The sequence below is a fragment of the Pseudopodoces humilis genome, chromosome 3 (genome assembly GCF_049639895.1).
Source record: "Pseudopodoces humilis isolate 2021_Gansu_Grassland_sample_001 chromosome 3, ASM4963989v1, whole genome shotgun sequence".
NCBI classification, from domain to species: Eukaryota; Metazoa; Chordata; class Aves; order Passeriformes; family Paridae; genus Pseudopodoces; species Pseudopodoces humilis.
Genome location: NC_142202.1, coordinates 45,256,532 through 45,277,024, shown reverse-complemented (window position 1 = coordinate 45,277,024; position 20,493 = coordinate 45,256,532). Strand labels below are relative to the sequence as shown.

At 40.5% G+C, this 20,493-nt stretch overlaps 1 protein-coding gene and 1 long non-coding RNA gene across 2 annotated transcripts in view; one reads left to right on the top strand and one right to left on the bottom strand.

The window, feature by feature from the left end:
- Positions 1-962: 962 nt before the first annotated feature.
- On the bottom strand, positions 963-5,303 carry LOC148184638 (uncharacterized). The gene is made up of 3 exons (XR_015772114.1): positions 5,101-5,303; positions 1,700-1,781; positions 963-1,122 (listed from the first exon to the last, which is right to left on the bottom strand). It is a non-coding gene; the product is annotated as an uncharacterized LOC148184638 (long non-coding RNA).
- Positions 5,304-5,457: 154 nt separating this feature from the next.
- HEATR1 (HEAT repeat containing 1) overlaps positions 5,458-20,493 on the top strand; it is a 35,063-nt gene continuing 20,027 nt past the window's right edge. Inside the window, exons 1-19 of the mRNA XM_014263463.2 lie at positions 5,458-5,502; positions 5,710-5,888; positions 7,590-7,806; positions 8,709-8,850; positions 9,372-9,473; positions 10,368-10,508; positions 11,156-11,367; positions 12,475-12,608; positions 13,337-13,445; positions 13,808-13,918; positions 14,382-14,499; positions 15,726-15,833; positions 16,248-16,343; positions 17,362-17,450; positions 17,757-17,968; positions 18,243-18,364; positions 18,953-19,150; positions 19,884-20,067; positions 20,330-20,478. Coding sequence (XP_014118938.2) covers positions 5,747-5,888; positions 7,590-7,806; positions 8,709-8,850; positions 9,372-9,473; positions 10,368-10,508; positions 11,156-11,367; positions 12,475-12,608; positions 13,337-13,445; positions 13,808-13,918; positions 14,382-14,499; positions 15,726-15,833; positions 16,248-16,343; positions 17,362-17,450; positions 17,757-17,968; positions 18,243-18,364; positions 18,953-19,150; positions 19,884-20,067; positions 20,330-20,478 — 2,586 coding nt within the window. The 5' untranslated portion in view covers positions 5,458-5,502; positions 5,710-5,746. The remainder of the gene's footprint in view (positions 5,503-5,709; positions 5,889-7,589; positions 7,807-8,708; positions 8,851-9,371; positions 9,474-10,367; positions 10,509-11,155; positions 11,368-12,474; positions 12,609-13,336; positions 13,446-13,807; positions 13,919-14,381; positions 14,500-15,725; positions 15,834-16,247; positions 16,344-17,361; positions 17,451-17,756; positions 17,969-18,242; positions 18,365-18,952; positions 19,151-19,883; positions 20,068-20,329; positions 20,479-20,493) is intronic.

The window sequence follows — 20,493 nt, the reverse complement described above, 5'->3', positions numbered from 1 at the left end:
CCTAGCAAGGAAACTTCTTCCAGCCTTTCAGTTCAACCCAAGAATTATTCTCCCTTCAGAACCAATCCAGCAGTGAGAACTGCAACTGTCTGTAACCTCAACCACCATAGAGTGATGATGGTTGACAAAAAACTCAACATGACCAAGCAATGTGTGCTCACAGTCCAAAAAGCTAACTGAATCCCAGGCTGCATCCAAAGCAGCAGGGCCAGCAGGGCAAGGAAGGGGATTCTGCCCCTGTACTTGTGAGACCCCACCTGGAGTGCCACATCCAGCTCTGGTGATCCAAACATAAAAATATGGAACTGTTGGAGCAAGTCCAGAGAGGCCATCCAGAAGTTGATAACAGGACTGGAGCACCTATTCTATGAACACAGGCTGAGAGAACTGGGGCTGTTCAGCCTGGAGAAGAGAAGGTTGTATGAAGACCTAACAGTAGCTTTCCAGTATCTGATGGAAGATACAGGGAAGCTGGACAGGAATTTGTTGTCAGGAAATGTAGTGCCAGGACATGGGGAATGGCCTTAAACTGAAAGAAGGTAGGTTTATATTAGATGTTAGAAAGAAATTCTTTAATATGAGGGTGGTGAGGCACTGGAGCAGGTTCCCCAGAGAAGAGATAGATGCCTCAACCTTGTCAGTGTTAAAGACCAGGTTGGATGGGGCTCTGAGTAACCTGGTGTAGTGAAAGATGTCCCTGCCCAAGGTGGAGAGGTTGGAACTAGATGATCTATAAGGCCCCTTCCAACTCAAGGCATTCTGTGATTCTATGAATGATGCTTGATTGTGTCTGCCTGCAGTTACACCAGCTGCACACTCATACAGCTTCACTGACCTCATCAGAATTACTCCTGAGTTTCACTGACACAAGTGTAAAAAGATCAAGTCCTTATGGGAGAAAGCAGACAGGGAAAATAAATCTTAACTCCCTCATTTTAGATGTGTGCATTGCTATAGGACAAAATGCCTCCCATCTCTTTGCTTCTAGCAAAGCTTAGCCAAGGGAATAATGGCCTCAAGGCCTTATCAATGTGTACCCTGCAGAAAGGTACTGCCTCATCATTTCACAATGCCCACTGGTGAAGGGTGACTGCTGCATTGTCACAGGGTCTTCAGAAAGAACTGAAAATAGAGAAAAACACATTAATGAAGCCTAAAGAACACAATAAAGAACTGTTCTTCCTGATAATCACCGTAAATCTAAAAATTCAGATACCACAGGTGTATCCTTATAAATTATAATGTTCTAAAAGGGAGCAGATTTGTACATGAATTAAGAACAAAGGACATGGATTAGCTCAGAGTAGCAGATTTAACTGCACAGTTTCCCAAACTACAAAACTTCAGCATGCCTCCTAAAACCAACAGCAAAACACAATATATTCCTTGACAATGAGATTACCTTGGGTGAACAAGATGTTCAAGCCACTGCTGTGAAACACAGATTGGTTTACAGTTCAGTTAGCAGCCACATACCCACATTAAACACACAGATTTGGTAACACCTACTTTTGCTTAGAGAAAAACATTAAAGAACTTCATACACTCTGAAATAGTGACAATCTTTGCATATCCTAGAAAGGTTATTCACTATTACTTCATTATGCTGCAATCCAATCAGATTGTATTTTAGATGGCAGGCACTGGCACTGTCACATTCCCAATTAGAAATGGCATGGAGAAATGTCAGGGAACATACCAAGATTATTAGCAAGTGATGGGAAGCACAGGAAAAGTGGCTTTCTTCTATCTCCGTCAGAATCGTTTATCATGGTGGCTCGCTAGATTACAGAAGGTGGTGCAAGAAGGAAAAAAGAAGCATCATATTAGTAAATAAATTAATAACAATTTGAGAATGCTTAAGAGCGTTTAATATAAACACTGTAATTTCGTATATAAACAGTAAATTGCATAGGTAGCACTCAATTCCTTCACATTCATTCTGACACATTACAATTGAACACTACTGAGCATTCCTTTTTTTTTAATCAGAAGAGATTCCTTTTTCCTCTCTATATGAAATTCCTCCCACCTCTTGCTTACAAATGAAACCACACCAGAAAAATGCATTCCAGGAGTGCAATTCACAGGAGTTTGATCAGACAGAACAAGATCTGGTCTGCATAAAACCTCTGAAATGCACAGAGTGATGAGGGTTCCTCAGCACCACTTCACTGTACAAATCTCTTCCTGCTGCATTGCATTACTCACCAAGGTAGAAGAAGCTCTGCTCAATGCACAGCTGGTGAGGTAAATTGGAAGAAAAGGAACATAAAGACTAGATCTCTACCTATATAAAGACATCCATTATATTTTCTCCACAAGTAGCACAAACTTAGTGGTGGTACTTTTACAAAAGTAAAGAACATAAGAAGTTTCACAGTGTTTGCCTTTCTCAATAAAACCTTTTCAAACACGCCAATTGCTTATGAGTGAGTAACTAAAAGGAAATGCTTGAAATAGATCACCTTTTCCCCAGTTAAAAATTATATTCTGAGACCCTAAGAATTTTAACAGGCAATATATTCTTTCAAATGCAGTTTAATAGTAGCTATCAGCACAGGTGAGCTCAGCTGCAGCGTGGCTATGAGAATTTCACCTACACAAACCATCTAAGTGATGAGAAAATAAAGGGACTACTTGAAACATGTTTGGAATTTCAGTTCAAGAAAGCACCTCTTTGGAGTCCAGCATGGAGCAAATCTCGATGAGGCTCAGCTTCAACACCGGATAATTACAATGCCAACTAAGCATATTTCCTAATAGCCTTTCTGAGCTAATATTTTTCCACAAAACACTTGTTTACAATCAAATCATGACTAATTTTTTTCCCTCTGCAGAAGGGGTCTCTGTTCCTCCAATTAACTTCCAAAGGAAATCCCAGCTTTACTCTGGAACCAAACAAGGATGGAACAGAAAGCACAAAGGTATAAAACATTTGTCTTGCAGCTCTCCATGGGAAAATACAGAGTGGGACAGGGGTGCTGCAAAACCTGAACATATTCCAGCATTTACAACTTCCAGTTTATCTTTCTGGCTAGAGTATTTAAATAATGAATCACACTGCTAAAAACAAACAAGCCTAGTTTTCTTGTTTTAGAACCAACTTTCTGCCTCTTGCACATTTCCTAGATATTTTAATGTTTGGTATTTTTAGGCATGGAAACATGCATATTTCTGCAGGTCTTAAGTTATGCTAAAAGTAAGGTCACATGAAAATTTCACAAAAGAAAAGGATGCACAAAAGCTACAGGGAATGTGAAAAAGTGTGATAAAGCTGGCCTTTTGGTTTGCACCACTCCAAGCCAGCTCCTTTGCTAGGTGACCAGAATCTTAAGTATTAGAACCATCAGAAAAATAACATCAATTCCTGTTAAATCAATTACATCCTCCAAACACTTTGACACTGTTATAACTGAAGCGGTAGCAACCCTTACCAGCTCAGCAATTGCTGTCATTACATCCAGATCATACCATGTCAGAGGGAACGTGACACAGAGCTAACACGCACTCTCTAACAAGGCACTGGTAAATATCATCAGGCACAGATGTGACATCCAGCTGCATTTCCTCCCCCTGCTGCCACACCTACAATGCCTTCACTTGAGCAAAGAAAAATCAGAGAGGAGTAACAAAATGCTGAAATCAGGGGACACTCACAAAGGAAAAAATTAAGCATTTAAATAATTGTCTGCAATCCCAGACTTTTATCAGCATTTTGTATTTCTACTGCATGCTAAATGATTGCCAAATACAGCAGCCTTACAAACAAATCTGTTATTTCTGTTATAGCTATGAAGCTTCTCAACAATACATAGAAATAGTTTTACAGAACTGGTGCTGGAATTATTATCTTTGGTATAATTTTGTCCATCTGCTGATGTCAATTTGGATAAATTTTATTTCTGATTTTTGTGCCGGGTTTTGCTTGGTCTGTCACAAGCCACGTTCTCTTTATGGCTTTGTGCACCGACTTCCAGGCACAGAACCCTGAAACCTCAAATGCAAACTGATGAGAGACATCATGGGTTTTAACATCAGAAATTTATTTTCAGTCTGAGGTTAATCAAATCTTGGATGAGACGCTCAGTGAAGCCCTGGAATTTCCACCGTTGGAGATACCCAGACACAACTGGGCAAAACCATGAGCAAAACACTCTCTGAGCGTGTTTGTGTTTTGCTCTGGGGCTGAATCTGATGGCTTTTAGAGGACTCTTCCAGTCTGCATCGTTCTGTGGTTCTGCAGCTGGGATCTAGCCCACACACATTACTGCAGCTTTCAGTACCTTCTGCTCATGGGAGTCCTGCACTTTCCCTAACATCACTCACTCCAGATATGGAAAAATCCTAACGTGAAACAACTCTAGCTATTCTAGTTGTTCCATCTCATCTCTGTGAAGAGATATTTGGTAGATCCCCACTCCCAGCCCAGGCTGTTGCTGGGCTCAGCACAAAGCCAGCAGCAGCCCATCCACAGGCACCTCGCTGAGGTGTCTCCATCTCTCCGTCGCCGCTGCCTTCACACCCTGGCTGGTGCCTGGACTGGCTGCTGCCTCAGTGCAGGCGGGCTGGGCCCTGTCCCACACGGGCACGGTGCCTCCACAGGGACTCTGCCCTGCGAGGCACCTGGCGGGATGGGTGAAACCACCCACAGCCGCTTCCCTCACGGACACCAGCCACATGCCGGCATGGCCGCTCCTGGAGGTGGCACATTCTCGGCTGGATCATAGAATCGTTTGGGCTGGAAAAGACCTCCAAGATCATTGTGTCTAACCACTAACCCAGCACTGCCAATCCCACCGCTGAACGGTGTCTCTAAATCCCATCTACAATCTACATGTCTTCTAACTACCTCCAGGGATGGTAATCCCATCCCATCCCCGAGCAGCTCCCTTCAGCTCCAACGCCTGACCACCCTTATGGTGAAAAAATGTTAATTAACATCCAATCTAAACAAGCAGAGCTCGAGGCCATTTCCTCTAGTCCTGTCACTCGTTGCTTGGAGGAAGAGCCCAACTCCCAGCTAGCAATCGCCTCCTTTCAGGAAGTTGTAGAGAAGGACAACGTCCCCCTGAGCCTCCTTTTCTCCAGACTAAGCACCTCCAGCTCCCTCAGCTGCTCCTCACAGGACTTGTGCTCCAGATCCTTCACCAGCTTTGTTGCCATTCTCTGGATTCGCTCCAGCACCCCAATGTCCTCCTCGTACTGAAGGGGACAGAACTGGACACAGGATCTGACAATCCTTTCCCTGGTCCTTCAGGCCACACTGTTCCTGACATAGGCCAGGGTGCCATGGCCCCCTGCACACGCTGCTGGCTCACGTCCCGCAGCTCTCGGCCCCTTTCCCTCCGGGCCGCTGGCCGGGCGCTGCCGCGGGCGGAGCGGAGCCGGGCCCGGCTGTCGCCGCCGGGGCGGGAACTTCCCGAGCCTCTGGAGCAGCCGCTTCCGGGTGAGCGGCGCGCGCAGCCCACGTGCGGCCCGGCGGGGAGCGGCGCCAGCCAGGTGGGTGCCGGGGACCGGGAGCGGGATCGGGACACGGACATGGACACGCGTCACCGCCGGGCCCTGTCCCCCGTGCTGCCCCGCCGGGCCCGGCCCGGCCACACGTGCGCGCCCCGAGCGGCAGCGGGGCCGCGCCGGGGCCGGGAGAGGCGGCTGTGTGCATGCGGCTGCTCCATCGGCGGGCCTGCTGTGGTTTTCTTCCCCCAGTTTTCTCCGGAGGCTCCTTTCCCCGAAGCGCGGAGCCATGACGTCCCTGGCGGAGCAGCTGAAGCGGCTGGCGCTTCCCCAGACCGATCCCAGCCTCCTGGACCGCAGCGAGGCTGCATCGCTGCTCTTCACCTGCAAGGAAGCCGCGACTATTGACAGGGACACGTTTTTTGCCATCGGTGAGTTCGGCTGCACGGGTGCCGCTGGTTTTTAAAAACACTCCAAAAAACAGCTGGAGAAAGATAAATAGGACAGGCAAAGCCGTATTCAAAAAAGGCCAAAAGAATAGTTCAGAACGCTGCCGGCTAGTTAGCATCACTCCAGTCCTTGGGAAAACCGTGGAGCGATGCCTCTACGAACATGTTTCTGGCACGTAAGGATGAGGTGATGGGGAAGAATCAGGGATCCCCAAGATGCTCAAGGACTGGAGAATTTACCCAGTAAGGGACATTTGATGAGAGGAATGTCTCTGGTCTCATTTGGTTTGGAGAAGAGAAGGCTTGGGATGGGTCTCATAGGAGTCTGCCATTACCTTTGAGGAGATTCCCAGAAGATGCACCAGGCTATCAGCAGGAGTGTATGGCTGGAGAACAGGAGTCGCTGGGCATAAGTTGGAAGAATAGGAGTTAAAATTGGACACAAGGAAAAGCTTTATCAGTGTGAGGACAGACCAGCAGTTATCAAGATTGCCCAGGGAGATTGTGCCTTGGAAAAAAAAGTGACTTTTTTGAAAACTGTCAGGATAATGCCCTGAGCAGCCTGGTCCAATTGTGGAAACTCTCCTTTGAGCAGAGCCTGGGCCTGCAAATCTTCCAATGTGCCTTCTGACATGAATTCTGTGTTTCATGAAAACATGCTGATGCCCTGCTCTTGGGTAATGTTATGGTCACAAGTAATGTGAAGTGGGGTTAGCCTTTGCTGTGTTGGCACGCTTCAAATTCTTTATGCTCTATTCCTTTTAATTTTTGTTTAAAATTTTATCCAGGAATGTGACATTCTTTAATAAGAAAGCTGTTTCCTAAAATCAGGCAGATTGATATAATGTTTTCATTTAAAGTAACAAGATTGTAGATATATATCTTTTTTGCAGCACATCATGTTTTTTTTGGTTTCTTAAATAGTTACTCTAGAACTGCTTGGCTGAGTGTGAGGATGGCGTTTTTATGGTCTCTTATCCAATATTGGATCTTTGATCATTCCACTGTTAGAAAAAAATAAAATCTATACATTGGGTTTGAGTTTCCTGTGTTCCAGCTGACATCTGTTGTCCTCCCATCCTTCTACTGTGCATCTCTGAGAAGAGTCAGGTTCCATCTCCTTGATAACCCACACTGTATCCTATTAAGTTGCTGCAAACAGCAGGAAGATTTCCTTTTGAGTCTCTCTTCTCCAGGCTGAACAGTTCCTCCTTTTCCTTGTGTGTTGTTTTCCAGCCCCTAGACCATCTCAGCATTCCTCTGCTGAACTTGCATCTAGAAATGTTTTTCCTCTACTGATGATCTCAAAATTGCACTCAGGGCTCCAGCTGCAGCTCACAAATGGAAGGGGCAGTTCCCTCCTCGCAGAGACTGCTGGCCATGCTCTCAGGGACAGCACAACCCAGGATGCTGCTGGTCTTCACTGCTGCAAGAGCACTCTGCTGATAGTTGCTAATCTTGTTTTTCTTTGTCAGTTGAGAAATAGTTCAAGTGTATCAAAAGATTTGGTCTTAGGCCTCTTTACTGTTTGTTTTGGTTTGCTTTGTGAGGATGATGATGAGGACATATGCCAGTATAGCAAAAAAGTTGGATATGCCAGTGAGGAGGTAGGTGGGTAGGACTGGAGAACAAAAACTGTTGTGTTTAAAGCATTCCTCCCATTTATTTTTTTCCCCCCCACAGGATGCACTGGCTTAGAAGAGCTGATAGGGATTGATCCTTCATTTGAAGAGTTCCAGTCCAGTTTGTTTAGTTCTACATCCAAAGGCCTTGAACGCAGTGTTCAGACTAAAGCAGTAAATCAGCAGCTGAACAAGAATATTTCATTGTTCCTCATTCACCTCTCCCCCTACTTTATGCTTAAGCCAGCCCAGAAGTGCCTTGAATGGCTGATTCACAGGTAATCCACTGAATATCCTTCATGTCAATAGATAAAGCTAGAAATGCAAGATTTCTTTTTCCCCAGTGAGAATAATTTAAACTAATTTTACTTTAGCTTTCTGAAAATACAGGTTAGGATGTTAATAATGTGCATTTGGACTTAGTCCGTATGGGGTCAGATGCTCTTCCTTGCCAATTAGATTTTTGCCTTTTGATAAATTTCTGTGATTATTTTGATCTGTCATGGTACTCTATATAAAAGAAATTACTTCCTTGCCTGGCTTTCCCAAAGTTGCCCAGCCCTAGGCATCTTACAGAGCACATAGAGAGGCATGTCTATATTGTGCTATTAGAAGTGGGCTTTGTAAAATAGCAAATTTTTGGTATTAACTCTGAACCATGAGCCCTAACTATTCTTATTTCAAGGTTTTGTAAGAAGGTGTGAAGAAAATGAAGTATTTTGTGAAGTTATATTTATTTATATAAATTAACCTATCCAAATGCAGAAAGTGCAGTACTTCTTATCACGAGTGTGTGATTTTCCTGCAACATACTTATTTGAATCACAGTTTTTCTATTCATGTATTATACTGAGAGATTCATACTAGATTATTGTAATGTCTGGTTTAATATTGCAATCTGTGCAAAAGGTAATTTTTAGTCGTACAGGGACCTGAAATTGTTGATAGTGAGGCAAAAAAATATGCTAGCACTGTTTCTTTCTTCTAGCACATACAGGCTGGTAGCCACCTCGAGTTTCTGGACTGTAGGTGGACCATAGATCTGAGTCAGTATGACAACCATGTCAGGTCTTGCTTAAAAGCAAGTAAACAAGATATTCTGAGAAAAATGTGGATGAATCTTTTTTTCTTTCTGGCTTCCAGACACTTTTTAACTACATACATATGTTTTTTTCCTTAGATTTCACATTCATCTCTACAATCAAGACAGTTTGATTGGTTGTGTTCTACCATATCATGAGACTAATCTATTTGTGAGAGTTATTCAACTTTTAGATATGAAAAGCCCAACTCATAAGTGGCATTGGATGGATCCAATACGGGTAAAGTATTTAACAGATGCAAGATGGAAGGACCTTGGACTTTAATAGTATCTTGGCTCTTCTACTCTGCTTATGAATATGGTCCACCAATTTATGTGGTTAGTTGTAGAAATGTACTGAAAGGTTTAGTTACAGGAATGGAGTCTGGATGCCCACATGTTGTTTCTGCTATCTTTCTTTAAAGGTGAAGTTTTAATTAAAAAGCTTTGACTGTAATTACTCTTTGTTTTGGCTAAGTTAAAGCATGCTTTGAAGTTGTAAGTATTTGTTACTGATAGGAAGATACATCAGTTACTCAAATTTATGTTTATTTGCACATAGGTTAAATGTAATTCTCTTCATCATCTGTCTTACTACATAGACAAAACATTCTAGAACAGTGTGTGGAAATCCATTACTTATTTCAGTTTAAATGGTGCTAACTGATCAGTAGGATTAATTTGGAGATTACAGTAGTTTTTACTTTCTGTGCTTCACTTTACTGTGAGTGTTCTAATTTTGCTTTTTTTCACTGTGTAAAGAAACCTGGAGTCCCACTGGCAAGGGGTACTGTCATTACACACTGCTACAAAGACCTGGATTTCATGGATTTCATCTGCAGGCTGGTGGCAAAATCTGTGAAGGTTGTTCATTTATTCTAGAACATTGTTGTCGCTTTGTTCCCCCCATGTTTTTATAGTAGTGTGCTATTTCTTAATATTTTGAGCTGCATATCAAAGAGTAAAATGAATAATTTATCAGTAAACAATATGAGGATTTCTTTTATTATAATTCGTGAAGATGACAGTCTACAAGAAGTTCTTACAAGGAGGTGGCTGAGAACCAATGAGCCATGAAAAAACAATTTGGCCATACTGTATTATTTACTGTGTTGCCTCAGTATACTTAATTGTCTTAATTTCTTTCATAAACTCGTTCCTGTTATTAGTTTTTAACTGTGCTCTGAATTTCCGTGTCTCTTCCTGGGGGTTGTCATGGGTGTTTTAAATACATGTCTTCAAATATTAATGAGAATTTGAAGCTGAGAATGTTAGAAGGTGGGCAAATTTTTGTTTTTTTCAGCTAATGTCTAATAGAGGGCTAGCTCTGTAGTCTCAGAAGGGTAAGATGTATGATCCCAGTTATTTAGAGAACTGGGATGCATCTGCTGTCAAACTAAGCAAAGCAGAGACAGTAACAGAGTTTGTTCACAGGTGTAGAAGGAGGTGTTAAACATAACACCAGTTAGCTTCTTGGCTGTCCAGCTGAGTCTTGAGCAACACCAAGATTACAAGTGATTTTGGCTGCCTTATTCTGGTTAACTACATCGGCACCCATTTCCATCTGCTGTGTCTGTCAGGAGGAGTAGTAACCTCTGGCGAGGGTTGCTGCCGTGAGAGCTGATGACTTTGGTTGTGCCAGCAGGAGCTGCTGGAGCTTGCAGGCTGGAGTTCTAAGATTTTGGTGATTTGAGGTAAGCCATATTGCTCTTCCACTTGCCCTGATGTCTGAACAACTGATTTTTTTCTGTGATCCAGGTCTTTTCAGAGTGTCCCGGCAACTCAGCTCAACTGAGAGTTCTCCTTGTGTTTTATGCTTCCACCATTGTGTCGGCTCTTGGAGCTGCAGAGAAGATAACAGACACTATGGTCTCTCTGCTGCTCCCTTATGTCCAAAAGGTAGGTGAAGCTCTGTTTCCCTCCCGTGTGATGAAGTGTACTGTGTTCTGCACACATGCATCTGCAGATAACATCCAAGAAAAACATCCTGTGTGATATGTACTGTACCACTCAGCCTGATTTGAAACCTTAGGCAGGTGAGGGTCCATGGGAAATAATGTTTTTTCACACCTCAGATGAGCACTTTAAGCATGAGGAATGGAGCTGTGAGAAATGGATATGTGGTTTGAAGAATGTCTTTGCTTTGAAATTTATCATGCTGAACCATGAGGAAATGGTGTCAGGGTAGACAGCCTGCTTTAATATCCTCTCCCACAACTGTTGCTTTGTCAAACAGAGCAGTAGTTAATAAACCTCTTTTATCTGTGTCTTCTTTACCTGTGGACCCTGCATGACTGCTTTTTCTTCATGAAAGTTGAGTTTAGAGATACCTTAAATGCTAACACATGGAAAAGAACATAGTGAGATTTCATGGATGTCTAAATAAAGACAAATAAGATAAAATGACAGATAGATGTATCATAATATAAATATAAACATAAGATAAAAATACAAATAAAGATAAAAAAGAATAAAAATTATTTTTATGTTAGTGTGCTCTTTTGTGTTATTCTTTGTTAAAAATTCACCTTTATCTGTTTTTCTAGGGCTTGAAATCCTCTGTACAGGATTACAGAGCTGCAACATACATGATAATCTGCCAGATGACAGTAAAAGTGACAGTGGAGACTTCCTTGGTGCATTCCTTGATGGTACAGATAAGCAAGACTTTATTTAAAGTGCCCTCATTAATCAGGGATGGGCTGGCTTGCTTGAACCTACTTCTGCAAACTCAGAAAGGAGATAAACTTGGGAAGAAGTAAGTCTACATGAATCAGATTTTCCCACTTTCTAAAATTGCAAACTGCACTTTGATAATTTGAATTTTTTATATCATCATCATTGAAGGGATACTTCCCTGTCAGAAGTTTTGGTAGTTGACATTTCAAAGGGCTTGCAAGTTCCTTTGGCTTACTTTGAAAATTTGCATGCTCACTGGAGCAAAGGAGTCTCAGTGGTGTCAGTTGGTCATCTCTTGATCCTTCTGCTGCTTCTCTTAGTAAGGGATTGATGTCAGTGTGCAAAACTGAACCCTGTCAAGTAAGAGGTTTTCTGGAAAGTGCAAAGTTCTGCCCCTTTGATGTAAGGGCTTTGAGTTGGTGTAGTTTAACACCTGAAGCAGAAGCGCTTCTATACCACCATTTGTTTGGTCTCACTTCAGGTGAGGTGTTCTCCTGGTGGTTCACATGGTAGATTCCCATCCATCTATCTGCCCTGCCCTGCACAGTTGGCTTGTTTGTGCTGGTAATGTGGATTTGAACATATTCCCACATGCTACAAGGGAATTTGCTTGCTGGCAGAGAGGACTATTCCAATAGGAAAAATCTTATGAGGGATATATAGAGTTCTAGATACTTGAACACTGTCAGAGGTTAAAAAGTGCAGGTGTGGGGCTGATATATTATGCAGCATCCAGCCAGGTGGGTGTAAAAGGAGACAAGAAGAAACTTTGTGTTAGCAGAAAGGGAAATGGCTTCTCCTCAGAGGATCTGTCATTGCACAATTACTTCTCATCCCTTTTGCTGCTGCTGTGGAGATGGATATGCTCCTTGCAGTGTGAGGATACCTCTTCCTGTAATTCATACAAGTATTTTTCCTTTTACTACCAGCTTTGCAAAAAACTTAGGTAGGTTCACTGTGCCATTGCAGCAGCTATGCTCAACGTGACTGGCAGTACCCTCCTTTCTTGGATATTAAATGTGCCAGTAAACATCTGGTGTTAAAGAAGTGGAGCCCTTTGTGTCTGTTTACAATGGGGCTGCTACCTGATGCTGAAAATTGAATCCTTGTGAAGTCTGCGTGGTTTTGAAAGTGTAACCCAGATGAACATACATACTTTTTTTTTTTCCCCCTTTCAATTGTGCAGGCCATTTAATTATCTGTGCAAGACCCCAGAACTGGTAACACTTCTGCAAGGCCTGTCAGCAGGCTATGATATCTCTCCTCTCCTCCGCTACCTGTTGCCTCACCTTGTTCACACCATTGTGAAAAGTGATACAGGTAAGTTAGCAGAGGTTCTTTGTAAACCTTAGATCAGCCTTAAGGACAGATAACTGAGGTAAATGTTGAAGCTGTGTGATTGCTTCTTCCATTGAAACTGTGCCAGCACCTGTGAAAACCTGACTGAACTTCTGTGTGTTTGGTAGTTGACATTTCAAAGGGCTTTTTTTTTTTTCGCCTTTTTTTTTTTTTCCTCTTAAGAGGTGTATTGTAGTATTTTGAAATCTTGGGTAGATTTCGGGTACTCCATATGTGATTTAATTAGGGGACAGCTGTGTTTACCCAGTGAACTAAATGTGCCTGGGAGCAGTCTGGGGCAGTGAGGCTGGCTGACATGCAGTTGTAACCTGTGTCTATGCCAGAGAGACTGTTTGCACTGTGGCACTGTAGTGCTGAATCACGACTGGGGAAGCTCTTTTGTTAAGAAGGTCCAAATTCACACTAAGGAATGCTCTAGGGAAGTTGCTGGCACAACTTTTAGCAGCAGGTTTGTAACATCCCAAAGCACCCTCGAATTTATTGGCAGCGATCCAAGCTTTGGCATTTTAATGATGTTGGTGTAAAGCATTGCTAATGGATCATAGTTAGTGCTGGTAATCAGTGAGCAACGTGGACTTCAAGTTGTGTACTTGGTTCACTACAGGATGATGCCTGTACAAGCTGTTTGCTTTGATCAGTATGAAGGGGCTGTTCTCTAACTATTGTTCATCTTTTATGATTGTTCTTAGAAGAGCAAGAAGAATCTGAGGAGACAGAAAATGACATTTACATCAAGCATCTTCAAGCTATTCTTGAGAGTATACCACTGGAAAAGGATTTAGATTCCCTGTTGGCTGCGTGAGTTGACTTCAGTTCTTTTTCTTATGCACTTCTGGTTTAATAATAAATATTTGGTTTAATCTTGTTTAATAATAAATAATTCCTGATGATGGCATTAGCATTATATTAGCATGTTTTTCTGAGTTCATAAGTCCAGACATGGACTCTGAAATTTAAACGTTCAGTAACCCAGAAGAGCCATTCATTAACATTTGTAGGAGTAGTTGTGTGACAGAGTGAAACTTCAGGCCAGCGGCAAATCGGTACTTGAAGTAAGCAGTGTATATTAATTCTAACCTGTTAAGCACTGTGCTTTGTAACAGTAATGAAAAAGGTACCATGCAAAACATGGTGGCTTTTCCTTTTGTTTGTAATTTTAGCAAGTTTCTTGAAGAGTTTATCTCCCGTGGTACAGAGATTGAATCTAATCCCAACAAAATGGCTGCACTCAATCAAAAGATCCTTCCTCTTATCAGACTTCTCGAGAGAAAGTAAGTTCCATTTTTCTATCACAGACCCACAGTCTGTAGAGTGGTGGTATCAGCTATGATCTTGGATAATTGTGTGTAGTGAGCACAATAGTCTTGCTGAAATAGATACAAAAGGAATAACTGACTCCTAGTCTCTGTCTAAATTTTGTTTTACTGATATGTCCTTAAATATTTTGTTATCACTGTAATACATGGAGGCAGACCTGTTGGCTTTGTACAGGGTTTTTTTTTGTTTTACTTTGTAGTATGACCTTTTCTGCTCATTATGTATCCTAGTGGTCTGCATATCATTCCTCTGTGTTAAGACATAATGGTTTATTGCCTTTGCAAAGCCACTGAAAATACCTGGTTTGGATGAATGCATATGCATTCAGTTTCCTTGGTTTTCCCTGTAGTTCTCTTGTAAATACATGTTTTTCTATAATCCTCTGCAGAAAATATTGATGGTTTTGTCTTTTGGCAGGTATCCTAAAGCCTTAGACTCTGTGTTGGAGAAGCACCTGGAAGATTGCACAGATGAGGCTGACCAAAATCTTTTTCATCAGTTTATTTCTCTTTCATTAAGCTGTGGCAAGTACAAGGTAGGAAGGATTGTGATCTTGGCTCTTATATGGTTATATTGTCAAAAGACTGATTTTTGACAGAGTTCTGCTCTCTATTCCTCCTTAGAAACAAAACATCTATCTTTCCCACAAAAAAAAAAGAATTAAAAAAAAAAAGACAAACCAAAAAAAAGAAGACCCCTAACTTGATTAAATGTTTTGGGGGGGAGCTTGGTCAAAACTGTGGTAAAACAAAAGCTATCAGGTTTTTGGATTTTTTTTTTATCATAAGGACTCATGAGTGCGAGCTTTTTTCCCTGGTTAAAATTTATGCATTTTCACCTGCTCCAATTGCTACTGATAATTTTTTTCCTTAGAAACATGGCCGCTGTAGAGGTCAATAGTGACGACACAGTGGTGCCCAGCAAGGCCTCATCCTACTTAACGATGTTGTTAGTAGCAGAGGTGTCTGTTTTGGGAAGGCTTTATCACTCTTGAGAGAAGATGGCTTCGTCCTTTTCATTGCACTGATTTTATGAATGTTTACAGTCGGTAACAGGGAAGGATAGAGTGACCACAGAGTTCTTCTTGTGCCATTTCTGAAGAGCAATTGAAACTCAGCCTAACACAGAATAACCATTACTACAACAGATCTGGCCAAGGAATTTATTATAAGAGCTGGTTAGTATTATGGCTGTTGTTTGCAATGATTGAAGGATTGAAAGCACTCGGGAAAATATGATGAACTACATAAAGAAGTGCTTCCTGTATTTTTGTACTGATGTAACAAAGGCGCTGAGTCCGTGTCTGAGTAACAAGTGGATTAACAGAAAAACAAGGCATGCAGAACAAAGGCATATGACTGACTTTCTTCCAGCTTTTAAGGTTCCTGAGATAAGTGCACGCAATTGGACTAGCAGGGATGCCTTTTTAACAGTTTCTATCTGTGCTCTGTCACACTGACATTGTCACTAGAGCTTTCTCAGAATCCTTAGATAAGCGTTGTGCTTTTCTAGGACATAATGGTGTCTGTGGCTTACTGTACTTTTAAAGCTATCTTCCAAAAACTGTCTGCAATAATGAAGAAATTAATAATTTAGGACAGTTATACAGTATCATTGCACTGTAATTTAACTTTCTAGGTCTTGATTATGCAGGTTTTCTTCTGGTACAAAAAATTGCCATAAGAAAGTCTCCCATTATCCTCATGTATATTTAAGGTATTTTTAACATGCTGTGTGGTCACTGTGAAATCTGTATTTCAGTTTCTGGAAGACTCTGATACCTCCCTTCTGCTTAGTTTGAATCATCCTCAGCCTGCTGTGCGGGTCCTGGCTCTTCAGCATTTGAAAGATGTAATTGAAACTTCAAAGGTTTGTGTCTGAATCTCTCACTTACTGAATGACTTGACATAGAATGTTTTCAAAAAGCTGTTTGCCGGACTTGGCAGCTGAAGATGAGTGGTATGTGAAACGGTGCCTACGTCATCCTTACTGCTTTTCATGGTGTTTCAGTAGGGTTCCGTTACCATTTCCCCATATTCTGGAGTCTGGCTATAGTTCTTATGGATTAAACTGCTTGCATTCTCATAAAATCCAAGTTAATTAATATTTCTAGGAATCTGGGGTTTTTTGTTATTGAAAATTAGTCTGCCTGTGAGATTTAATTTAGATGATATTACCACTTCTCTTACACTAGAATTTAAATATTTCATTAAAAGCCTGTAAAGTGTTCTGCAGAAAAACGATTTATTTTCCCTTTGACTCTGTTTTCCTTTATTTTTCCAGGAAGGTTTTGATCAGGCTTTCATAGAAGAAGCAATTTTTGGACGGCTCAAGGATGACAACAGAGATGTTGTGATGTCTGCTCTCAGTTCTTTGGAGGTAAGTGTGTGTCTTTTGGCATGCTAGATTTTACCTGGTTTCGAACGTGTGTGTGTCTGGAATTGTGTCTGTGTCTTTCTTGTCCTTGTGTTCTTACTGCATGACTTTTGTCCTTTAACAGGATAAAGCAGCATAAATTTAGGAGGCATATGTTATTTGCCATCTCACAAACTCCCACCAAATCTCTGCTGTCTGATCCTTCCCAGCGTGTTGGCAGTTAAAGTGAATTTATCAATTCGGTTTTCCTTTTATTTTTAATGTAGCTACTGAAGCATACTTAAATCTTTGATCATTATTTGAGCCATGCTTCCTGCTTATTCTGTATGTTTTTCTATAAAAAGGCAAGCCACACAATCTGTCATTTGGATGGAAGGTGGTGCAGTCACAAGACATTACTCTAGTGAGAGGTGCTCAGTTGAGTTTTTCCATATGCGAGTCATTTGGTCAGTTGATAGTGGCAAAGTCCTGAGCTCCAGCTCAGGTTTACTGGATAGGACTCTGGTATGCATTGTACTGATTGTTTCCAGCTAGAGTAACAGTCTGTCTTTATGGCTTCTGCTAGTAGTAGTGGACAATGTTATTAGCACTAGTGGACTTGGTCTTGTGTGTTCATTCATTCTTCATCACCAGTAAATAGGAATAGAAGCACCTGAGTGCTCCTTTAAACTTTATTATCTTTTGTTAATGTGCCTCATGTCTCTGTAATCCAGATGCAATGTAAAGTACAAGCAATTCTTACTTAATTATAACATAGTTTACATATCATTTATCAATTTTACCAATACTTCCACATTCAATAAATTCTCCATACTTCAGCATATCAACAGGGCATCCCGGGCAGCCTTATTACTTCTTTTCACCTGATTGTATTTTCATTACATGAACTTCAGCAGGAATGCAGTTAGTCATGTTTGATCTTGGTTTCCACTTGGTATAGCAGATGCATTTTCCATTATGATGTAGTAAACTGTTTTGTATATTGTTGCATTTTCATTCATTTTTCTCGATTACGGTTCAGACTTTCAGGGAACAAGTCAATCCAGAAGTAATAGTATCAAGTCTTTTGAACATTTTCCAGAAAGCTGATCTTTCAAAGGATGGAAAGTGGTACGTTCATGCTCTTTTTTTCAGTATACATTCTTTCTGTATAAATTAATTTTTTTAAAGGTAAATATAAAGAATACTTTAAAAACTTTCTCTGTGTTTCTCTGCAAATGCTTTTTGTTATGCTATTTCTATGCTGAGTTACAGGAGAGATGTTCAATTATTTTCATACCATTTCCCATGAATTCCTTATTTATTCTTGCTGCTGTTTAGATACAGAAAATCACCATGGAGAATAGAGAACAAATCAAAGAAATGTTGCTGATGTGATTGAGTAATGTATTTTCAACATGATTTGTTCTCTTCTAGGTACAAGGTGTTGGAGCAAGCAGTAAAAATTTTAGTCGAAGAGGAGATTCTGAAAGAGAAGAAAGAACTGCTAGATGCAGCAGTAATGCAGTTGTTACCTTTTATGATAATCACTAATGCAAATTCAAAATCTTCAGATTGGAAAATGGCTGTTTGTTTGTCAGAGTCTGATCTTTGCTCCTTACATCCTTTACTGAAGGGCTGGCCTGAAGGTAAAGCATTTCTTGTAACTAATTCGGTAAGATAGAAGTTGTGGCAAGTTAGGACCTCGTCCTTACTGAACTTAAACATATATTGAAGGAGGCAGGCTGTCACTATCAGGCTATCATGCTCTAAATGTGAATAGATTTCTTAAAAAAAGCTCTTTTCCAAGAGACAGAAATTGTTCAGTATGTTTCTGACTGATTCTATCAGTCAGAACCAGTATGTTAATACATGAATTTTATACCTAGGTTATTTGATTTTTATATTTTTCCCTTGGAACAGCCCTTGAAGAGGCAATTAAATCTACCAAGTCTGCAGAGTTGGTTGGAGTGGCCAATGAGAAAATTATTCTGCTACTTTCTGGAAACTTGACTTCAGGGGACCCCTCCTCACTATTGCAAACGGTATGTGTGCCATGTCAGCCTAACCATAAAGAAGTTGTACTTTTTAGGTGGTGACTGTAATCAAACCAGTGTGATATAGAACTTTGCATGGCTGCTCTAGGCACTAGTATGCTATCATCAAACTGCTAGGCAAATATATGTATATGTGTGTGTGTGTGTGTATATATAAATATATGTATTCATTTTTTTATATGTATGTATGTATGTGTTTCAGCACAGTTCACATACATACATATATAAAATAGAAAACCACAATACCATCCATTTAAAATCAATTTCTTCCTTAACATAAAAAAAATAAGTGAATAACTTTTTTGACAAATAATTAGTGTAACTAAATTCGAGGAAATTTCAGTTTCCTGAAAAGCATTTTCTAGAGAGTAAGCAAGTATACCTGTGGGTTGTTCATAGAAACTGATGTTTCTGCATTGCAGGGTTTCAAAGAGTACAATTACAGCAGACAGTAACTTTTTACCTATGATAAAAAGTAAACAGTATTACACCATTTCTCATTTACATGTTCAATTTAGTCATAGTGAAGTCCCACTGTCATACTGATTTTTGTTGTCCTCCACTCATTTTTCTAAGGTTGATGACCTGATACTTGTTGCTGAAGCAGAATCTGACAGTGTGAGACAGAAAGTAACTACTCATATAATTGGTTCATTGCTTGTTCAGTGCTGCTGCAATACACAGATGAAGGAAAATTATTTTCCAGTGGCTATCAGAGTCTTCTGCTTCTTGAATAAAAAAATTAAAGATCTCAGAACTTGTGAACCTGCAGAGGTAAGATGTAAACAGTATGGAGAGGGCATGTTCTGTGTATTGGAAACAGTATTAAGAAGATATTTTTAATTGTTTTTACTGAAAGCCAGGTTCAGAAACTTTGAGAAGGACTGAAAAATCTCACCTTCAATTTTTCTCATAGCAAGAACACACACTTGGCAATAGTGCCATTAAGAATTACTGTAATATTTTATGTGTGTTTCATTGGAATTTTCTTGACTTACTTGGTTGAGAAACAGCTCTGGGTTTTTTCTGTGTGTAAGAAACCCATGTGAGCAGGGCTGTGCTTCTTTGTGTACATCCTCTCACATATACACACCTAGTGGCACATGGTAATTATTTATTCTGACCTCAGGTTATTCCATTAATGATTTTTGTATATGTAAGTATCTGAAAGATATGGATTATTTTTCAGGAACAGAACTAGATGAAAATGTTAAACTGACTGTCAAAAATGCTGCAATTCCCAATCCCTTTGAAGAGATAGTTTAGAGACTGATATTTTACTCCTCTGTTTCCTCATTATGTACACTGTGATTATAGGAGAAAGAGCTGGCATAGGTTTTAAAACTGCAGATGCAAGTTTAAATGTAAAATCAGAAATGTAATTCACTCCATAATAATACCTCTTTGGAGTTTGGAAATCAAATGTTGCTGAATTTTAATGCTAAATTTCTGTTTTCTGTTGCATGAAATTGTGACAGAATACATTAAAATTTACTTTTATTCACAGGAAACTGCCCTAAATTGGTCTGTTGAAACAGTAGAGGAAACTTTGGTGCCTAAGGACTTGTTAGGTGCATATATAGAAAAGCTCAACAGTGATGAGACTGCTCATGCAGAGGAGTCAGCTATGGTCCTGTTCTTACTGAAAAACTTCATTAATGGCCTAAAACCTCCCCTGTCGTTTTCAAAAGGTAAGTGTTAAGATCTTGCCTGTCCCTTACATCAGTGAAAGAGGAAAGTTAATTTTTTTTTTTCCTTCAGAAGTTGTTGGAATCAAGAAGATACTGCTTCCCTAACCTTCTTTGTTATTGACATCTGTAAAGATTATTTACTTGTGAACATGAAATCAGATGATTGTATTGTCCTCTTTTAGCTAGAGATGTCTGCTTTCTCCTGGTTTCCATGGGTGTTCCTATGCACCTGCTGTGTCATAATTATAACCTGTATTTTTAGAGGAATCTTGGTGGAATCCAGAATCTTTGAATCAAGATAGCCAAGACTACCTGCACCTCCTTTTGGGACTGTTTGACCTGCTTGTCAGTGGAGCTAGTGAGGAAAGCGATGCTCTTCAGTACAGAGCACTGATGAATCTCTTATTCAAGGTATTCTTTTTGAAT